The 22,165-nt window shown below is 42.3% G+C and overlaps 1 protein-coding gene across 2 annotated transcripts in view; it reads right to left on the bottom strand.

Annotated features, from left to right (window-relative positions):
• Positions 1-22,165, bottom strand: part of PDGFB (platelet derived growth factor subunit B) — a 71,426-nt gene that overhangs the window by 8,559 nt on the left and 40,702 nt on the right. For both annotated transcript variants that reach the window (XM_067469194.1, XM_067469195.1), the window contains exons 3-7: positions 19,899-19,995; positions 10,002-10,079; positions 8,793-8,998; positions 5,494-5,629; positions 5,113-5,259 (exon numbers count right to left, since the gene is read on the bottom strand). In XM_067469194.1, coding sequence (XP_067325295.1) covers positions 5,144-5,259; positions 5,494-5,629; positions 8,793-8,998; positions 10,002-10,079; positions 19,899-19,995 — 633 coding nt within the window. In that variant the 3' untranslated portion in view covers positions 5,113-5,143. The remainder of the gene's footprint in view (positions 1-5,112; positions 5,260-5,493; positions 5,630-8,792; positions 8,999-10,001; positions 10,080-19,898; positions 19,996-22,165) is intronic.

Raw genomic sequence — 22,165 nt, 5'->3', positions numbered from 1 at the left:
GTGGAAGTAGCCTGCAATCTTGCGGCAGCGCTCAATTAGGTGACTGATGTGGTTGGCGTTCTGTTCTTTGGGGCTCTTAATGCCATCTTTCATGGTGTTGTGGAGTAGGTGCATTATCCAGTTAACGTTGGTAAAGCCCGCACTTTCCACCATCCTTATCATATTCTTGCAGCTTCGGTGACCATGAATCCCATCTTCATGTTCTCCTGCCTGTGCTGCATCCACTCCCTCATCATGTTTTCCAAGTATTGGCAATTGTATCAGCCTTGTGGTTCTTGTCTATCACTTCCATTGCTAGCAGGGCCCAGCGATGCCCTAACTCCAGGCTTCCTTCCTTCTCCTACCAATGTGCAGTGAGAGAGAGGCAGGAATGACCTCCTCCCAAGCTGGACCAAATGTCCAAGGTGAAGTGGCTGCAGCTTGCTTGGGTATTGTGCATAAACAAGGTCTACCTTGCAGCCGTCATATAAGGATAGAATGACACTTCAGGGGAAGATGTGGCATGTGGGGATCTTGAACTGTGGGAATGCGAGTGGCATCAAGCACCAGAAGCCTTCCCTCTCCACCATACAGAAGAGCTGTTGGTCGAGAGCTATCACCTCTCCCATGCATTGGGTGATATGCTTAGAAGTGGGTGACTTTTCCCCAATCTCATCCTGCCTGTAGGCAGGCCCCAAGCTTCCAGCGTGGACTGGGTCTGTGTGTCCCCCTTTGGCAGTAGGCGTCAAAGTAGGAGTACTCTGGCGGCTGTTGCAGGTGCTGCCAGCTTCTCTTCCCCCCACCTTGATGGTTGGGTGATGTCTCTTCATGTGCATCCTCAACCCCAAGTTAGCCAGATGCTTCAGGTCTTTCCCCCTGATGATGTTCCCCCCACAGTGCCTGCAAACTACCAGTGTGGCCATCTGGGAGTAAACATCAAAATGATCCCAGAGGAACGACTTGGGCCTTCCCATCACACCAGTGCCTGTGGACTTGTATGTTGAGGTGGTGTGGGGGTTGCAGGGGGCAGATGTTGGTTCACTCTCCTCTGAATGCCCCTCCTCCAAATCGCTGACAGCCGAGGAAGACGTGGAGGAAGTGGGAAAGAATTTCTATGGTTTTTCCTGCCCCCACCACCAATACATCATCATGACTCTTTTGTGATTGCTCTGAGCTAGTAGCAACAGAAATGGGAAATGGAAAGTGGGACCCCCAAGTGCTTGCAACTGCCTCCACTACCCAGGGTAAAACATTTCAGCAGCATGTTGCTTTCCCCCCTCCCTTTCTTGCTGCCTCGGGAGCTACATGCAGAAAAAGATACAGAGGTCTTACGTCCCATGCCACTTTCCGCAGAACTCTTCATATTGAAAATGTATCAACCCCAAACAAAATTCTATGAAAAGTAGACAATTGGTCAGACGACACCTTGAATACTGTGTCCAATTTGTGCATCGCAATTGAAAGAAGATGTTGACAAGCTGGAATGTGTCCAGAGGAGAGCGACTAAAATGATCATGGGTCTAGAGAATAAGCCCTATGAGGAACGGCTTAAAGAGCTGGGCATGTTTAGCCTTCAAAAGAGAAGGCTGAGAGAAGACATGATAGCCATGTATAAATATGTGAGGGGAAGTCATAGGGAGGAGTGTGTAAACTTGTTTTCTGCTGCCCTGGAGACTAGGATGTGGAACAATGGCTTCAAACTACAGGAAAGGAGATTTCACCTGAATATTAAGGAAGACCTTCCTGACTGTGAGAGCTGATCAGCAGTGGAACTCTCTGCCTCAGAGTGTGGTGGAGGCTCCTTCTTTGGAGGCCTTTAATCAGAGGCTGGATGGCCATCTGTCAAGGGTGCTCTGAATGAGATTTTCCTGCTTCTTGGTAGGGGGTTGGACTGGATGGCCTACGAGGTTTCTTCCAACTCTATGATTCTACAATTTTATAGTTTTATGAACCCCAAAAAAATATAATTTGGTGCCTTTCCCCTGATTTAGGAAGGACACCTGGGTGTTGGAGTTCAGGGGATAAAGGAAAAATTAACAGGAAAAGTTTAAAAACCTACAACAACCCAGTGATTCTGGCCATGAAAGCCTTTGATAATGCATTTAACGGAAAGATTTTGAAAACACAATCCAAAATAGAAGGGAGGCAGTTGAACCCCAAGGAAAAAAAAACCTTTTGTGCCTTTCCCCTGACTTTGGGAAGGCAGCAAGGCTTGGGATCAAGAGATTTAGGAAAAATTAACAAGAAAAGTGTTATAATATTAAAAAAAATGCAACCCAAAACAGAAGGGAGGCAGTTGAACCCCAAGAAAATATAACTTTGATGCGTTTCCACTGACTCAGGGAAGACACCTGGGTTTTGGAGTTCAGGTGATATAGAAAAATAAACAGGAAGAGTGTTATGATGTTGAAAACACAACTCAAAACAGAAGGGAGGCAATTGAATCCCAATAAAATATAACTTTGGTGCATTACCCCTGATTTAGAGAAGGCACCTGGATATTGAGGTTCAGGACAGGAGTTTTTTGGAATGAATAGAAAAAAAGTGACCAAAAAAAAAAAAAACCCGCCCCCAGGAGTGAAAGGCTTTCTCTCAAGTTTCACACAGTCACTTTATAATTTTTTCCCTTCCCTCCCTCCCTCCCAAACGTTTCCTTCTTTCTTCTTTCTCTCTCTTTCCCTTCTCCCTCCCTCTCCCATAATCTTTTCTTCCTTCTTCCTTCCTCTCTTCCTCCCTTCTCCAAACCTCCTTTGGATCCAATGCCTTTGCCAATGCCTACCCTTCCACTGCAAGCAGCAGCAAATAAGACCCAACCACCCTTGTCACTTCTCTGGCTGGAATGAGTCTTCCAGCCATGTGCTTGGGTTTATAAGCATCAATGACTGCTGGACTTTGGATAACCCCTCCCCCTTACAAAATGGAAGCCCTCATTGGCTGGGAGGCAAGCAATTTAGGCTGTGCCTCTCAGCAGGTTTACTTTCATCAAAAAGGCTCTTTCATACTTCCAAATCGACTTCCGAGGCATTGAAATCACTGGTTCGGGTTGCTTTGAAACTACAGGGGACTTCAGACTCGCTAATGCGCATCAGAACAGAGTTCGGAAGTGTGAAACTTCCGAATTTACTTCCGACATCTGTAACTTCCGAACTAAATCTCCCATGTCTAATTCACACCTATTAGGCCTTCCTTCCTGGACAGGTGATGAGCTATTAAGTCTAATCAAAAGTGTGTAATACAGTGTTCCTTGACAGACAAATCCCAGTGGGGGAAATGTTTACTCCTTGTCTCTTCCTCTTATTCTTTGGCTCTCTAATATAAATGAAATTTTATTCTCATGTGATTTCCTTTGAACAGTGCTTTTAAATTTAATGACTCTAAACTAACGGGACTGGAAGAGGCCATGTTTCTCAAAACTCAATAATCCAGCTCCTTGGGCACCTGCAGTCAGGACAAAGTGTACCTATAGGATGAACACATTGATGAACACATAGTGCACTTGACTAAAACCAATGAAGTAAAGAAGGCCATGATGTAGAATCAGACCATTTGTGTGATGTTCAAATGACATATCTATCCCAGTGTTATCTGATGCCTTCTATGCCAGTGGAATCAACTCTACCTTTTACCCAAAAGTGTAAAGAGCTATTGGTGTACATCAGGCCTGCACAACTTGTAGTCCCCCGGGTTTTTTGAGCTTCAGCTCCCAGAATGCACTGGATAAGCTGGCAAGGACTTCTGGGAGTTGGAGTCCCAAACACCTGGAGTGCCACAGGTATGCAGGCTTCAATACTTTGGATAGGAATACCAAAATCTTCACTATAACATGGGGTTGATTTGCCACCTCATTCACATAGAAGTCACCACCCTTCTCAGGCCTTCCCATGCTACATCATGCCTTCTATCTGTCCCTTTGGTAATAAATTTCAAGCTTGTTGATACACCATTCAGCTTCTCAAAAACTGCTTTTCTTGTCCAGGAAGAATGTTATAATGTTGAAAAAAACACGACCCAAAACAGAAGGGAGGCAATTGAACCCCAGGCAAAATTAACTTTGGTGCCTTTCTCCTGACTTTGGGAAGGCAGCAGTAGATTGGGGTCAGGAGATTTGGGAAACATTAACAGGGAGAGTGTTATGATGTTGAAAAAACACAACCCAAAACAGAAGGGAGGCAATTGAACCCTAAGAAAATATAACTTTGGTGCCTTTCCCCTGACTTAGGGAAGGCAGCAAGGGGTTGGGGTCAGGAGATTTAGGAAATATTAACAGGATGAGTGTTATGATGTTGAAAAAAACACAACCTAAAACAGAAGGGAGGCCGTTGAACCACAAGAAAATATAGCTTTGATGCATTTCTCCTGACTTAGGGAAGGCACCTGGGTGTAGGAGTTCAAGTGATATAGGAAAAATTAACAGGAAGAGTGTTATGATGTTGAAAACACAACCCAAAACATAAGGGAGGCAGTTGAAAATATAACATAAGGGAGGCCCCAAGAAAATATAACTTTGGTGCCTTCCTTTGAGTTAGGGAAGGCGGCAAGGGGTTGGAGTTCAGGAGATATTGCTTCCTTTTCAATAGGACAGAAAGATTAAAGACTGACTTAATTATTCAGTCTGTACTCTGTGCAGACTGGGGAAGGATTTATCAGTTAATTTTCTTTAATTATCCTTCCTCCTATGATTTCCTTAATGCAAAAAGAAAATTAAACAATGAAAAGAAGCCAGTAATTATACTCCCATTTATAAACAGATAAATCAAAGAGCAATTCATCATTATTGCTGTAACCATATTGAAATGGAAGCAAGGACTAATAGATTCGATGTATTCTATGAATGCTGCAAAGATCAAAATCCAACTATATTTCAAAATCATATTTGAAGGGGACATGTGCTGAATGTTACACATCGAGGAGAAAACATGGTGTAATGATTTTCACCATGAAAATGGGCATTTACTTAATAACAGAGCATTATAGTAATCGCTGTAAGGAATCATCTTAATTCTATTTCAGATTGATTGCAGAAAAGCAAGGCCTCAGCAGCATTAGAAGATCATGTAGAAGAAGAAGAAATAACATTTTGTGTGTGGAAAGGCTGCTGTATATTTGCAGTACTACTTTATCGGTTGAAGTTACCTGACATTTGCACTTTTGCCTGCCAGCGGTTCTATGCTGGGTAGATTTCTTTCAGCGCCTTCTTATCATGTAATTGCTTGAACTTCCGATGCTTCCTCTTTCGTGCCTTTGTTGGAATAGAAGTTACAGTGCTTGGTAGTGGACCACCTGCCAGAAAGGAAGAAGCACAGCACATGCTGGTATGCAACAGCTGACTGCAAAGGAGAGTCTCTTCTCAGAAAAGTTCCATTTTCCCTGCATGGACATCCACATACAGAGCTTGGGAAAGGTCTTTTTGGACGACAGCTCTCAGCATCCCGCAGCCAGCCTGGCTACATTCCAATGGAGTAACTTTTCCAAGTTCTGCCAAAATTTTGAAAACATAATTTCTATAATACTCACTTTTAATTCCTGGTGAATTTGGCTGACTGGGAGGTCGGGATGAAACTGGCTGACATCGGCATTGCAGATGGTCTTCCAAGGCCACAATGGCTTTATTGAAAACTGGCTTCCTTAGGACAATTTCAATCTTTTGTACCTGTCATCAGAAGAGATGAAAAAAACAAACAAAAACAAAACAGCACAAATCCATTAGGAGTCAGTATGTCAAATCAACCTTCCCTCAATCAGCATCAGTGGAGTTCTATACTTCTATACATCTGTAAAGACCTTTGCAATGTCAAAAGAGCTCTGCTCATCATAATGATCACATTCATTCACTTGGCCACCTGAATCATTTTACTACATTGTTCCAATAATCCAGGAATAATAAAGACTACCACTTCTGATCCTAGGCACAGTTCATCATCTTTGCCGAGCCTATATCACCAACTATCCTGATTTAGCGGAAGCAGTCATAATTAATGTTCTGTCATCCCATTCTCTCAGCTGCGTTTGAAGTATCCCATTTACTTTCACCTCCTCCCATTTTCCCCTTTTGTCCTCAATCTACTGCAATTGCTGCAAACTTTGTATTAAGGAGGGAAGAGGCAGGGGAGGAGTCTTGCCCTTCCCAGTAGGTCCAGGCAAAAGCAGACTGTTGCAGCCTCTCCCAAATTGTGTATTTTTCCTCATTAATAATGTTTTCCAACTTAATCACATTCTGATGTTGTTTGGCCACATGTGTCTCTGTTTTTCCCTGAAATGTTGGAAGATGTGTGATCCTATATTATGTGTAAGTTTTGTTGTAGAGCTCAAAGAGACCAAGAGGCCACTGAGTCCATTTTTTTCTGCAAGGAATTAATATCTATCTACCAATAAAGTTGACACACACTGTACTCACCTTGCTATAATGTGAAGGAATCCAAAGGCACATTTGGGACTAATTGAGAAAATGAGATTTCCAGCATAAGCTTTTGTTGATAAAATCCACTTCATCAGATCCAATTGCAGCTGAAGTAATAGGCCAACTCCCTGGAAGCTTATGCTAGATTTATTTTTCTCTTTTAGTCTCAAAGGTGCTACAGGAATCTTTCAGACATAAAATCAGATTAATTTAACAGTATTCTTTTGGAATGCAATTCTGTTTGGATGTACAGAAGGATGCTGCAGATCAGAACATATGCCTTCACATAGTCTGTGTGGCGAAATAAAAATCACACGCAGATCATGTTTGTACCAGTCCACACACTATCTTGCTAGATAAATGATATGCCATGCAGTTGATCAATAAAGAACAAGAAGCTTACTCTTTAAAATGCAGAGCAACACATATACAGTCATGTAAACACTTGCATTGACTCACACAATGTCCTTTGACAGAAATTCAAAAGGTATTTAGGTGTCCATCTGGAAGACCTTATTCCAGCAGCCCAGAAGCAAAATCCTTGCCTCTGTAAGCTCATGCACAGCTAACAACCTAAATATGTAACTGTTGCCAAAATTCCCAGGTTCAGCTAGTCTCTCAGGCATAGCCCAACCAATCAGCTTCGTGCTTTGCATTTCCAATTAACACACTCACCAACTGATTTCTATATGCTCCAACAGTCTGCAGATTTATGGCAACCTCGTGCATTTTTCATATGTTTTTCTTAGGCAAACAACAGTAAGAGATGATGAAGAAGGTTAAGTGTGTGCCTTATGATAATATGTTAGAAAATTAGTATGGCTTCCCTTTGGGAGAGATAGTAACTCCATTACACAACTTGTCATTAGACCGTGTGATTCCATTTCACTCAGCAACTGAATAACATCCAAATCTTCTTTTGTCTGTTTATCTTTCTTTGAAAGCATGTCCCCACTTTGCACAGTCCAGGACACATGCTGCTTGCTAGACAAACCTTTCCAACCAAACAAGACAGACGTCTCTATTTTCAGAAGAAACATTTCCAGGTCACATTTTCTGATTAACCTTTGACTCCTTGTTTGCTCTTTTTCCAGAAAAACAATTGCTTCTATTGCCACCAACCCTCAATTTTCTCCTATTTAGCATGGCTTTTTAGAGAAAGGAATTTCCCCACATAGTCATGGCGTAATGTCTTCCCTCCCCTTTGTCTCCTTGCCAGGCAAAGGATTTACATGATAGTTTTTAACCATTTGACTGGGAGGAAGCACACTATTGGCTAGATATTTAGTAGGATCAGAATGTGAGGTCAAGGGGCAGGTATCCGCTTACAACACATTCAGACAGGATAATGTGGAGGAGCTGCTGGCTTAGGCGAAGAGAGCAAAGTGCATTGAAGTGGCAAGGAAGCAGAGGTCAGAATATTTAGATGTGCCATTAGACTGCTGATTTGCCTCCATGCAAGGAGACATAACAAAGCAGAATTCTAAATAATTGTGAATGTGCTGGCATGCTGCATAGTTTACTTCTACTGCAACTATGGATTTTTAACAATTATTTGCTTATCATGATGTCTGAATCCAACAGGACTCTGTACTCTGCTTTTTGCTTTCCCCTAACAAGCCAGAGTGCTGGCTCTTGCTAGGTTCATAGGTAAAGGTTTCCTCTGATATTAAGTCTAGTCCAACTCTGGAGGGCGGTGCTCATCTCCATTTCTAAGCCGAAGAACGTTGTCCAGCATGACTGCATGGAGTGCTGTTACCTTCCTGCAGAAGCAGTACTTATTGATCTACTCACATTTGCATTTTTAAACTGTTAGGTTGGCAGAAGCTGAGCTTAACAGTGGGAGCTCACCCTGCTCCCAGATTTGAACCGCCAATCTTTCAGTCAGCAAGTTCAGCAGCTCCGGAGACTCCAACTCCCAAAAATCCTAGTCAGCTTGTCCAATAGAAAGGAATTCTAAGAGCTGGTCCAAAACACCTGAAGGCCCACAGCTTGTGCAGACTTGCCTTAGAGATTTATCTCACTGTGATTGCAAAATGGGGTCAAAGATTCACTGTACTTCTCTCTCTGTTGCTGTTCCTGGAAAGAAACATTTTCAGATGGCTGACTCCCACTGAGTGATACCTCTGTCCAAAACATTAATACGGCACCTCCCCCCACCCAATCACCCATAATTTAATCACCAGTGTAGGAATGCTATAGATTTCTGGATTCTACTTGCAGCAGAGATCCAACCAGGGTGGTGACAGAGAGTAGCGATGACATTGAGTTGGAGGAGCCTATTTTGTTTAGATTTCCAGAAGCTGTTACACCTACACATTGCATTCTATTGAATCTTGTAGGTTGAATCCTTTAAAAATTAAAATGGAAGAAATATTAACTTATGGTAGTGATACGAACAGAGGTCTTTGCTTACCTGCACATGTCGCACACGAACCTGCGTGGGGCGACACTGCATGCTTCGGGTATTACAGCAGCCTGTGCACCGCTGCACTTCCACACATGGTGGCCACACAAGGAAGTTGGCATTAGTGGGATCCACCATGCCCCGGGTGATTTCAAACACTTCTACTCGTGTCTTACATTCAGCAAGTACTGCTGGTTCTACTGGTTCTTCTCCACCTAGAATTAATCAAGAAAGACACATTGTGGTCAAATCAACTTTGTAACTCAAGTCCTCTAGACATAGCCTTGAGAAACATGCCTCCTCTGTTCCATTCATGAGATTCTAGGCCAGCGGTTCTCAACCTATGGATCCCTAGGTGTTTTGGCCTACAACACACAGAAATCCCAGCCATCTTACCAGCTGTTAGGATTTCTGGGAGCTGAAGGCCAAAACATCTGGGGACCCACAGTTTTACTGCCTGTCTCATCTGCATTTGAATCTTCAGAATGTAAATACTCTATGACCTAAGCATGTATATTTTCATGTGAGAGGTACAATTGCCACTTAGATATCTCTTTCCAATCTGATTTCTAATCCCTGGATTTATGGCAAAGCATTTTCAAACATTTCCAAATATTCAAACTCTAGAAGCTGGAGGAAACCTTGGTGAATTTTCTAGTAGTGAAGAGGTGGAGCTATTTCTCTGAACACAGTTCTGCCATCCTCTGAAACCTGATATTTGTATCTCTGTGCTGATATTTAATTTTTGAATGGTCCTAACATTAAAGAAAATTAAGTTAATAGTGGATCACTCATTCCAATTCCAGAAATTATATCTTCAGATTGCAAAAATAAGATTTTTTAAAAAACTTACTACAGAATAGTATCTACCTAAGAGACATGACAAAAACTGAAATCCACAACTAGAGAGCTTTGAAACCTTGCTGTATTTTAGTTTTAAGCAGGAATGTAGTGACTGGTGCAGGATTATCCAAGGAGCTTTATGTTTGAGAAGTGAGTGAAATACATATGTTCCTGGTTGATATGAAACACAGTCAATAATGATACCATACTGCCTTTGATGTGCCAGTACTGTTTACTGCTCCTGTAGGACCAAAATTGCTCACTGGGGGATTCTAGAAGTGGAAGTGTTCCCAAAACTATTTTCAAGGTTACACAGGGCCAGTCCTGTGTCTGAAGTTTCACCCATCAATTAAGTAAGCCATATCTGCAACTCACCTGGACTGCGTTTCCCTCGAGACAAAGGACCAGGATGTAATCTAGTGGCGTTCAGGTAGGAACTAGGGCTATCTGGTTCTTTAAGAGAAAACAGAAACAACATGGGAATTAAACAGTGCTGTGCACATGTAATTCTTTAAGATCAAGCATGTTGAAATTCACACAGATAGAAAAGGAACGGGTTCACTAGTTTATGCAAAACATGACTCCATTAATTATGCCAAGAAGACAACAGGGTTAACAGTATATCAATCTAAAGACACATAGCATAGTGCATTTGACTTTGGGAGATTACCAACCAGTCTGACAAACATGCTGGACTATAACTCATATCTTGATCACCAAGCACAACAAATGGTCATGAGGACTGTAGTCCAGCATGACTGGACAGCACAATGTTGGAAAAGGCTGCCGCACAGGCAGTGGAAAAGGTGCAGTTTGATAGACTGACATGGCATTATCCTTGCACAGCCCATACCAAAACAAAAACTAAGCTAAGCTGAAGTTCTTGAGAAAAACTATAGGGCGGAAGAGAGCCCAAGGAGAGAGCAGAAAGCTTTAGGAAGAAATGTATGCTATGGACAGGGTTGTCAGATTAGCATCCCTGACATGAGGTTTTGGAGCCAAAATCTAGTGATGTTACAGGCATTGGTTTCTGGTGATGTCTTTAGGGATAATATATTAAGCATCAAACCCAGCTGCTCAGAGTATGACATTAAAAAAACCAAGGCTCACAAAGAATATATGTATATGCAAACATACTGTCCTCCTTGCCTTAAGGACCAGAGCAGAGACTCTGAAAGATAGGAACACTATCTATGGAGTAACATTTCTTAAATGAAGACTCATTGTGTCTTGCTTTACATGTTGAGAGCTTCCAAATCTTCTTGCTAAGGAAGGCTTACAAGAACCTGCTGTCTTTTGAAGACAAGATATTTTTTTTCTGTCTGTCTACTTGACTTCAACACTATGATTGGCAACCTTGTCACATGGCTGGAGTCATATCACGTCATCTTGCATTGTCAGGGGGTGTGGGGGGACCGGCGCTGGGCTAAACCAGCACATGCTGTCAATTTTAGCCCTTTGTGATGAGATTTATAGTGTGTTTAATGCTCATCTGTGATATCGATTTTTGCCTTGTTAGCTGACAGGTCTATTTTGTGGGAGTTTTTTTATTGTCTAGAAGACAAGCATAATCCTGGAGTCCTAAGGACAAAAATTTAAGTAACTTAAGAAGCTCCTTTATACTTTTGTCTGTTTATCTGTGTAGCCCACTACTATTGACTTTGATTGGTAGAAGACCTCCAAAATCTGGAGATATTAGCATTGGAGGAGAAAGAGACTGGCAATAATTTTTTCCAGTACCATGTTTGAGAGCAACAGCCAATGGCACCAATCTAGGACCATTATTGCTTTAGTAGCACTGCTTTATAGCAACTGCAACCTGAATTGCTAAGGTCTGGATCTTTTTCATACCAAGCACATCACTCCCTTCCCAAATCATAATATGAAATGTTATATTTTTAGCACTGAGGATAGTTTGCAAAAGCTTTCGGTCCAGTGCCTACAAACACGCCCTATATTTTCCCAAAGGAAATGCTGAATAGAGCAATTCCCACCACACCTCCCTGGAGCTAAGAGTCCCTCTAGAGTCTTAAGGACAATGGCAACATTTGGAGATAGTTTCTGCACAGTGGCTGGTCTTTCCTTCTCTGAACTTCTTGACTTACAATGAGAAAGACATAAAATCAGTATTGGGGTACTAATCTGGATTGTCAAGCACAGAGAATTGAAAGCCCAAGGAAGAGAGAGAATGGAGACAAGCTTAGTACAATGTACCACAAGACTAAGTTTTTCAGTGTAAAGGAATGGCAGCCATGCATTTTCTTTATTGAATTCAGGACAGACACATTTTCATTATTTGGGATGCAGTGGGAGAATACGCAGAATATTACTGATGTATCCACACTGCACAGTTATAATACTTTAACAACTATTATGGCTCCATCCTGGAATCTGTAGTTCTGTGGGGTTTCTTGAATTCCGTCCCAGAAAGCTCTAATGATCTAATTCAATGGTTCCCAAACTGTGGTCCATGGACCACTAGTGGTCCCCAAGAACTAAAATATGGTCCATGGCCGAACTGTTACTACACCATTGCAACAAAAACCCTCTTATAGTGCTGAGGCAATGTTGGGAAGGGAGAGGCTAACTACCCACAAAAGGCATGACAACAAGCCTCCTGACTGCTGCTTCTCCTCCTCCGAGGAAAGTTATTCCATGTGGCACCTGGAAGCGGGGGCACCTTGGTGTTTTCATTTTTAGGCTTGTTCCTGGGGTTATTTGGGCTACTGATTCAGAAAATTGCATTTGATAGATCTCATTAGCTCTAGATTATTAAATACAGTTTTCTGTGGGCAAGCAGATGGCGACTACTGGACGGCATATGTTCTCTATCAGAAACTAGATCTAATGTGGTCATTCCAATGCAGTTTTCTGAATCAGCACCCCAAATAACCAAACCAAATCTAAAGTTGACAAAAACTGATTTGTAGACCTTTTGGTACTAATGTTGGAGAGTGGCCCCTGTTCAAAAAAAAGGTTGGGAACTATTGGTCTTATTAAGGGCTTCACAAAACTACCAATCCTAGATGAAATCATGGAACTTGCAATAGTATTGAACTGTTATAATTGAGAATTGTGAACATACCCTAAATACATGGGCTACCTTCACACTGAACAGTATAGCAGTCTAATATAGCTTTAATTGTCATGCTTGCATCCTACAGACTGTTTGTATTCATTGTTTAGGGAACCACAATCCAACTATTTCATGCAATGGAGCCATGGCTGTTAAAACGGCATCCAAGGGCTATCACAGAATTATAGAATCATAGAATCCTTGAGGTGGAAGAGACCTCGTGGGTCATCCCCTGCCAAGAAGCAGGATAATCACATTTAAAGTACTCCCAACAGATGACCAGCCAGTCTCTGTTTAAAATCCTTCAAAGAAGGAGCTCCACCACACTCTGGGGCAGAGAGTTCCACTGCTGAACAGATCTCACAGTTAGGAAGATCTTCCTCATGTTCAGGTGGAATCTCCTTTCCTGTTCTGTAGTTTGAAGTCATTGTTCCTAGTCCTAGTCTCCAGGGCAGCAGAAAACAAGCTTGATCTTTCCTCCCTATGACTTCCCCTCACAAAATTATACATGGCCCTCATGATGTCTCCTCTCAGCCTTCTCTTCTGAAGGCTAAACATGCCCAGCTCTTTAAGCTGCTCCTCACAGGGCTTGTTCTCCAGACCCTTGATCATTTTAGTCGCCCTCCTCTAGACACATTCCAGCCTGTCAACATCTCCCTTCAATTGCAGTGCCCAGAACTGGACACAGTATTCCAGGTGTGGTTTATCGTTGTTTAGAATGCCGCAGTGGTTATTTGGGAGAAGGAGCTCCAATAGATACTGCACGATTCTCAAAAGCTTCAGATTTAATCTTCAGCATATGGTCTGAAACTATTTTGAAAGGTGCCTGTTCCCAGATTTATTGCTCTAAAGCATCCCTGTATCCCAAGGGAATGAGAAAAGATTAGCTACAGGGAACAAAGTTGGTATCAGCTATTTATGCCATAAGGCCAAACCAGTTCTTCCCAACCCGCCTCGCATCCCCCATGCTCTGGAATGTTATCAGGCTTGGGAGAGTTCTTTTGCACAAGGGCTAAACAGACAAGGGGGAAAACAGCATTGATGTTGACTTGAAAGCAATCTTCTACTGAAAAACAGTTCTCCACTAAGCCTCACCCAACCCGCCCTCTTTTCCCCAAGGGTGTCCTTGACAGGGCAGGATGGGGTTGGCAAACCCGGCCTTGGAAAAGCCAGCGCTGCTAATTTTGGAAACCACACCATTGTATATAGACTGTGCAATCCAAGGGATGGTGGTGGTGACGGCCGGGGATGGGGAATTTTTTTGGTGGGGGGAGAGAAGTCCTAGTGGCTTTCTCTGAAGGAAACAATAGCTGTACACAGCTGGTGCCCTCCCCTCTCTTCCCCCTCCCCTCACAAGCATTTTGAAAGGCAGTGGGGAATGCTTTTGAGAACACGCCAGTGGTCCGACTGGCATAGGAAACAAAAGCAGGAAATTCTGTTCCCCCGTAGATAGTGTCTCGGCACAGATTACAAAGCTACAAACAGACAAACACAAGAGAGAAGTCAAGGGGGGGGGGCGGTCTAGGGAGAGGACAGGCGGGAGCAGAAGTTGAAACAGAATGGAATTTACGAAGAAAGCAATTATAAATAATACATTCCAGGGCCAGCCCGGTGGCTGTGACGCGTGCTCGCATTCCTGCACGTGCCACCACTGCGGCCTCAATGCAACTGCCGCCGTTGCGGTGTGTGACCTCAGTCCTGTGGCAGGTATCCCCAGAGCTTGGCCACACAGCCAAAGCGAAATCCATTTTCCAGAGGCTGTGATAAAGCCATCCATCTGCCCTTCTCACCCTTGCCTGTTGCTCATTTCTTCCTTTTCCACAGGAGAAAAGGATCAGGAGTCTAAAAATTAACAGAAGCAGCTGCGCAATGAATCATACAAGTCTAGTTCGGAATCTGATGAGATTCCCAGACTCCTGAAAAGCCTTGCCCTTATCTTTAAAACAATGTTGCAAGCACTAACAATAATTCTGGAGAAGGGAAATGGTTTTGTTGTTGCGGTTGTGCACCTTCAAGTTGTTTCCAACTTGTAGCAGCCCTAAGGAAAGCCTACTTTGGGGTTTTCGAGGGTAGAGAGAGTATACAAACCTAATTCTGCCTTGGTCAGACCACACCTGGAATCACACTGTGTCCAATTCTGGGCACCACTATTGAAGGGAGATGTTGAGAAACTGAAATGTGTCCAGAGGAGGGTGGCTAAAATTATCAAAGGTCTGGAGAACAAGCCCTATGAGGAGCAGCTTAAAGAGCTGAGCATGTTTACCCCGCAGAAGAGAAGACTGAGAAGACACATGATGGCCATGTATAAATATGTAAGGGGAAGTCATAGGGAGGAGACAGCAAGTTTATTTTCTGATGCCCTGGAGACTAGGACACAATGGGATTCCACCTGAACATGAGAAAGAACTTCCTAACTGTGAGAGCTGTTCAGCAGTGGAACTCTCTGCCCTGGAGTGTGGTGGAGGCCCCTTCTTTGGAGGCCTTTAAGCAGAGGCTGGACTAGGGGTGCTCTGAATGTGATTTTCCTGCTTCTTGGCAGGGGATTGGACTGGATAGCCCACAAGGTCTCATCCATCTCTATGATTCTATGAATTCTGAACTAACTGGAAGGGATTACATTGACTTCAGATGGAATGCCCTGTGGCCTTCTATTCCTTTGTTTTTCACTTCTGCTCTATTACAATCAATTTATTCCTCTTCCTTTTGTGGCAAAATTTCTTGCAAGATGAATCATGGCATTTGGGAGTGAGCTGTCCAACCTGTTCAATCCACGGGACAACTTTGTTTTGATTTAAACTAGCTCTATAACAGGCATGGGCAAACTTTGGCCCTCCAGGTGTTTTGGACTACAGCTCCCACAATTCCTACCAACCTACTGGCTGTTAGGAATTGTGGGAGTTGAAGTCCAAAACACCTGGAGGGTAAAGTTTGCCCATGCCTGCACTATAAGATGAGCTGACAGATGGGAGCTCACCCCACTCCACAGATTCGAACCACCAACCTTTCGGTCAGCAGTCCTGCCGGCACAAGGCTTTAACCCATTGCGCCACCGGGGACTCCTGGCTGATTGCCTAAGACCCATTTACTAAGTTTATAGCTGACCTGACTTGCTTTAAACCTAGGATTTGAAGGCTCTGCCCACAGCAAACTCTGAAAACCAAGAATTCAAGAGACAAAAAGAGAGGGATAATACAGAGAAGAGGAAATGGAATTGGCTGAAGGAATACATGCTATTACGATAGATCAGTTTTCTTCTATTGGATATCTTCTAAATATATTTGACTATACTACTCACTGGCAGTGTACTGGTAAATTTTGCAGTATATCCCTTCATCAGAAGTTCCTATAGCAACACTCCATAAATGCAGGCAATAATATGCAGTACATAACAATTTTCATCTCTATCAAGAGCAGGTCTATTATAAAGCCACTTTTTCCACCCAGGAAACAAGCCATGTCCAAATGCATAGACATTCCCCCTTTTTCCTGGGGAAATCTGTCTTCCCTCCAACTCCTCTGGGAATTACATCAAAATTCAGAAGAAAAGTCATGTACTTTTTCACAGCCGCAAGCAACAGACAAGGTGAGCTGCATCCTCAATGGAAGAAAAAAATGTCTAACGATAAGTGAGCAACTTTCACGAGGTGGTTCTATTTGCAGCACTGACAGATGCAGGTGGGAGGGCAAAGAACTGACATCTTAGGTCTTTTTCTCCATTGCTAAGAAATTAAGGAGGAATAAAGAACCTTGTGTGGAGGTAAATAATGTTTGCTGTGGTGCAAAGCCACTGCTCATCAGCATGTCCCAAGGCTTCAACCCCGCAAGCCCCAGCTCCACTATACTATTGCTCCCCACCATCCCTAACTAAAATCCACACTGAACTGGATTATATGGCAGTTTGAACTCAGTTCAAAGCAGATATTGTGGATTATCTGCCTCAATATTCTGGGTTATATTTGGAAACAACTTGTTTTTTCTGCAGCTATGACTGCATTTTATGAATTTAAATGCTTTACACTGTAATTATGTATGTGCATGATTGTAACTCTATGGTTTTATCATTGTAGATTTATGTAGTGTGTATATGTGGTGCTTCACTGTATTCTGTTAGCTGCCCTGAGTCCCTTTGGGGAGATGGTAGAGGAGTAGAAATATATTATTATTATTATTATTATTATTATTATTATTAATATTATTATTATGGTTCTGGAAGGGCCCTAAATCACACCAGCTGGGGATGCACATTACAGCATATCTAGCAGACTTTCAGTTAGGGAAAGCTGATGTAGGGTCCTTTCACACAGCCATATAACCCAGAATATCAAGGCAGATAATCCACAATATCTGCTTTGAATTGGATTATCTTAGTCCACACTGCCATATAATCCAGTTCAATGTGGATCTTGTACAGCTGTATGGAAGGGGCTGTAGAAATATGTCATCAGCAACATTTACAAACAAATGTATTTATTTACTGTATTTATACACTACTTTTCTCATCCGGGGGGGGGGGGGGGACACTCAAGGTGATTTACAACATACTAGTGGTAAAAATTCAATGCCAACATACAGTACACAAATAATAATAATTACTACATATAACTATGAACGTAAAATCAATTAAAACCATTAAACAAACCACTTATTTCAATAGGTTGCATGCCAAGCCATGTTTTAAAATGTTCCTCTCTAAAAGTAGTGCATTTATTACGTTTGCTGCCCAATTAAACATTTTCTTCATCTAGATTTGCTCATGGCAATTCCTAGCTAACACTGTTCTGCTGAAGTTTGTCAGAAACCAAAAAAAGGCAGGGAAAGATTTAAGCACTTAAGAACTGTGGCTGAATGTGTACAACTGCCCTGGGATCTCAAGTTGCTCAACGAAACATTCTCATATAGTAAACAATCTCTGGGAGCAAGCAAACCAACCAACTAACCAACCAACCTGGATGATTTTAAGAAAACACTATGTAATAATCTCTGGTTTGCAAAGGACAATGTCATATGCAATGGAAGTTGCATTGTATGAACACGATGCATACAAGAGGGTCACAGACACTTTTGATACAAGTGGTAGGGAGCTGGGGCCGGTGATAGATTATAGGGTCTTGACTATCTACATAAGGCTATGGCAAAAAAGCATAAACCCCGTCTCTGCGTTCGCTCCATTTTTAGGTTCTCCTTTCTTTGGCCTCAGGAATGGAGGAGAGTGGGTGTGAAGAAACATCCATTTCTGGCCCCTCTTCCTACTAAGTCTTACCTCCCAGCAGTGGAGACAAAGATCTGTTGGCTTCTTGCTTTCTCAAGTTGCAGCAATCTTATACAATGCTGCAAATAACACAAACTTGTGAGAGACGCCGATTTAAAGACTTCCCACTGATGGAATCAGGGACGCAGCTCACCTTTTCTATCCTTCGTGGCTATAGACAAATGTGTGGCTCCTTAAAGAGGCCAAACATGTATTTCTGTCTCTCAGTAGGTGTTTTGATTCTCTTGCTGAAAAAGATGGGAGCTGACAGGGTGCAGAAAATAGTCTGGATTGTTCACCCCACACAAAAAGTATGGCATGTGATATCTTTCATGTGTGAAATGGCAGGCTTGACTTTGAAGGAGCTGGGGGTGGCCACGGCCAACAAGGAGCTCCCATTTGGGCCAGTCCATGAGGTTATGAAGAGTTGGAAGCAACTGAATGAATAAACAACAACAATCTTTCATGTTGATCCATTCTGTTATTTCTATCATCCATGATCAATAAGGCTAGCTCAAGATATTTTGTCATCTGAGGCCAACAGCAAATGGTGCTCTTCTTTCACCTACCAGATTAAATGTACAGCATGTTCATTGTGGCATATCAGGCAAAAAAAAAAAAAATCTCAACAAGCACTTCAACCTAGCTCTAGTAGAAGATTACTAGTAAGTAATAACAAATTCAATAACTATTTGCCAAAGATTCTTTCTGAGGTGGTTGTTTTCTCATTCTATGGTAGAGTTGGTTTTTCATAGAGTCAGAGTTGGAAGAGACCTCATGGACCATTTAGTCCAACCCCCTGCCAAGAAGCAGGATAATCGAATTCAAGGCACCCCCGGACAGATGGCCATCCAGCTTCTGCTTAAAAGCCTCCAAAGAAGGAACCTCTACCACATTCTGGGGCAGAGAGTTCCACTGCTGAACAGCTCTCACAATCAGGATGTTCTTCCTAATGTTCAGGTGGAATATCTTTTTCCTTTCGAAGCCATTGTTCTGCATCCTAGTTTCCAGGGTAGCAGAAAACAAACTTGCTCCCTCCTCCCTATGACATCCCCTCACATATTTATACATGGCCATTATGTCTCCTCTCAGCCTTCTCTTCTGAAAGCTAAACATGCCCAGCTCTTGAAGCTGCTCCTCATAGGGCTTGTTCTCCAACCCTTGATCATTTTAGTCGCCCTCCTCTGGACACATTCCAGCTTGTCAACATCTCCCTTCAATTTCAGTACCTAGAACTGGCCACAGTATTCCAGGCGTGGTCTGACCAGAGCAGAATAGAGGTGTAGCATGACTTCCCTAAATCTAGAGCAATCATTCCTTCTATATCAGTGCTTTCCAAAGATTTCATGTTGGTGACACACACTTGAGATACGCATCATTCCACAACACATTAATTCAGTTTTACCAACAAACCAGAAGTTACGCCAACTCCATATAAGGGATGCAGACACATACATAAATTGTTATAATGAAATTGTATGGGAACACAATGTATCTCATGAAAACCTTTTCATTTATATATTTAAAAATATAAGATTTATTGGATATTGCACATAAACTTAGAGGTTCTTTGTTACGTTTGTGCAACACACCTACACACTGCAGCTGACACACTAAAGTGTCACAACACACATTTTGGAAAGCTTTACTCTGGGTGCTTCTGGTATAGATCCAATACAGGAATCTGACAGTCGACCTGACAATCCTGGATGCCTCACACCTGCTTTTTGAGTGAGGTGATAGTGAGATGACATGATTTCAGCAACCCACACACAACATATGCCCTTATATTGCCTTCCCTGAATGCAGAGAAGAAAGCATTCACTTATTTGGAGTACATGCCAACAGTGAAATCTGTGTATGATACACACATATATTTGTTGTTCTCTTACTGTTGCTTTTCCCTAAAATTTAAGGAATAGAAACATTCAGCATTGAGGAGATTTACCTACGGAGTCTATCCGCAGGACCTGCTGGAGGTCTCTGATGGAGCGCACGGAGCTGTCACTCAGCATTTCATATACCTCTTCGGGGATGGGGTCTCCCTGCCAGACAATAAAGAGAGAGACTTGCTGTTAAATAGATTCCATGATGTTAGCTAAACAACTGTTTTGCATTTATTACAAAAGGTAAATCCAGTGAAAGGAGAAGCCAGTAAAACAATGAAGCAAAATGCATATAAGTGTGTCACAAAGTATGGTATTAGAAACCATCAACTGAGAAAATCCCTGCCATATACACAACAGATTAAAACGATGGCGCAGTCAGCTCCTAGGACTTATCAATTAAAGGATATTATTAAACTCTCTTCTTTTACAACTTAGAGAAGGTGCGGGGGGGGGGGGGGGGCAGAAGAAATGGGAAAACACAAGGGAGTTGCAGGTGAAAGATTACAACTCCTGGATCCTCCTCCTCTTTCAAACTCCATGAATGAGGCAAGGCAATTGCATAATAAAAAGCCTAGTCTGGAAGCCTGCTTGATGACCTTCAGGATTACACACCCAAGAATTCCAAACATTCTGCTAACAGGCAGAGCTTGAGCCTGCTTCGCAAGCTCGACATTTGAAAGATCTTTATAGTATAACCCAGGCATGGGCCAACTTGGGCCCTCCAGGTGTTTTGGACTTCAACTCCCTCAATTCCTAACCGCCTCAGGCCCCTTCCTTTTGCCCCTCAGCCACTTAAGCAGAAAAGGATAAGAAAAGGAAAGGGCCTGAGGCTGTTAGCAATTGTGTGAGTTGAAATCCAAACTGAAGTGTGCCCATGCCTGGTATAACCCTACACAGTTTATGTAACATCATGTTCAAATGAATCGTAAGTATATTCAGAACTGCAACCTCAATGTGTGGCTCTGTAATCACTTCTTTAGCATATGCCTTTCTTATGTCAATTTAAGTATGATGGAAGACAGTCTCCAGGGTTTATTTTCTTGTTGCTGGTTTTATGGTTTTGATTCATAATATGGAGACCATGGTAACAATTAAATGCTAAGTGGAGGAAGGAATGTCAGGATTTTAAAAAATCAGTTTAACTTCTTTTTTTAATTTGGCAGTGAAATCTCTAAACACGCTGCAATTTACACTAAAACAGTGGTTCCCAACATCTGGGGCTCCAGGTGTTTTGGACTTCAGCTCCCACAATTCCTAGCAGCTGGTAAGCCGTCTGGGATTTCTGGAAGCTGAAGTCCTAAATACCTGGAGGCCCAAAAGTTGGAAACCACTACACTAAAACTATTGTTAGTAGTTTGGACAGGGCTGTTCTCATTCCAAAAGGTTGAAATGCCTCTTCAAAGGTTTGGTTACTGGCAGTATGAGACATAAACTGAAGAATACTAGTATCTTTGATTCCAGAATTTTGTCTTGGAGGCTTTCAAGAACTCACTTGAAGTTGAATTTAGTCCTCTAGCTAAAATATTTTTCCTACCCTTGGTTGAAAAGAGGGGTAGTTTTGAGATAAGGAGGCAACTGGCTCTTTCCCCAGCCATTCTTCCTTTCAAAGAACAATTCTCCTCTTCCTCAAGTTACATCTTGCACCCTCCCTCCAAATGTTCAAAATATATGCAAACATACACTTGAAATTTCATGCAGATGAAAGATGCTTTGGTGAGTCGTAGAATATGATAATTTAGGTAAGTCACTGGTAGGATTAAGTTGCTTTGATGATGATTTGCAGAGATGACAGCTGATAGAAAGGCTAAGAGTCTCTTATCCTCTGCTACTTTCTCTATTTTGAATCATCTTCCTCAAAACAGTTCTTCTAAAACCAATTTCACGCTCTCATGTGTGTATTAGCACATAATGTGTTGTTTGACCTTAAGCAACATTTCACACACATACACTATATGTGGATGCAAAAACAGTGCTTATTTTGTCATAGCAACACATTTGGAAGGCAGAGTGTGGCACAGCTTCAAATGTTTTGCAATCTCACCCATGTTTTTCGTATGTAATGCTGTACTGGGAAATATAGAGATCTGATCCCCTTACAGGACAAGCAGCCTATGTCAGGTTGCCAGACTTTCATAGCTTACTATTCCATCTGAGATAGATAGATAGATAGATAGATAGATAGATAGATGAAACTATCTATCATCTATCTATCTATCTATCTATCGATCTATCTATCTACACAATAAAAGTCAAAATATGTATGTGTGTATGTGGCTGGAGTGTCCACTTACACAGACAAGCTCCTGCCTCCACAAACAGCTATAGC

Source organism: Anolis sagrei, chromosome 5, assembly GCF_037176765.1.
Source record: "Anolis sagrei isolate rAnoSag1 chromosome 5, rAnoSag1.mat, whole genome shotgun sequence".
Taxonomy (NCBI): Eukaryota; Metazoa; Chordata; class Lepidosauria; order Squamata; family Dactyloidae; genus Anolis; species Anolis sagrei.
The sequence above is the reverse complement of the archived record's forward strand: the minus strand, read 5'-3'. Positions and strand labels throughout refer to the sequence as shown.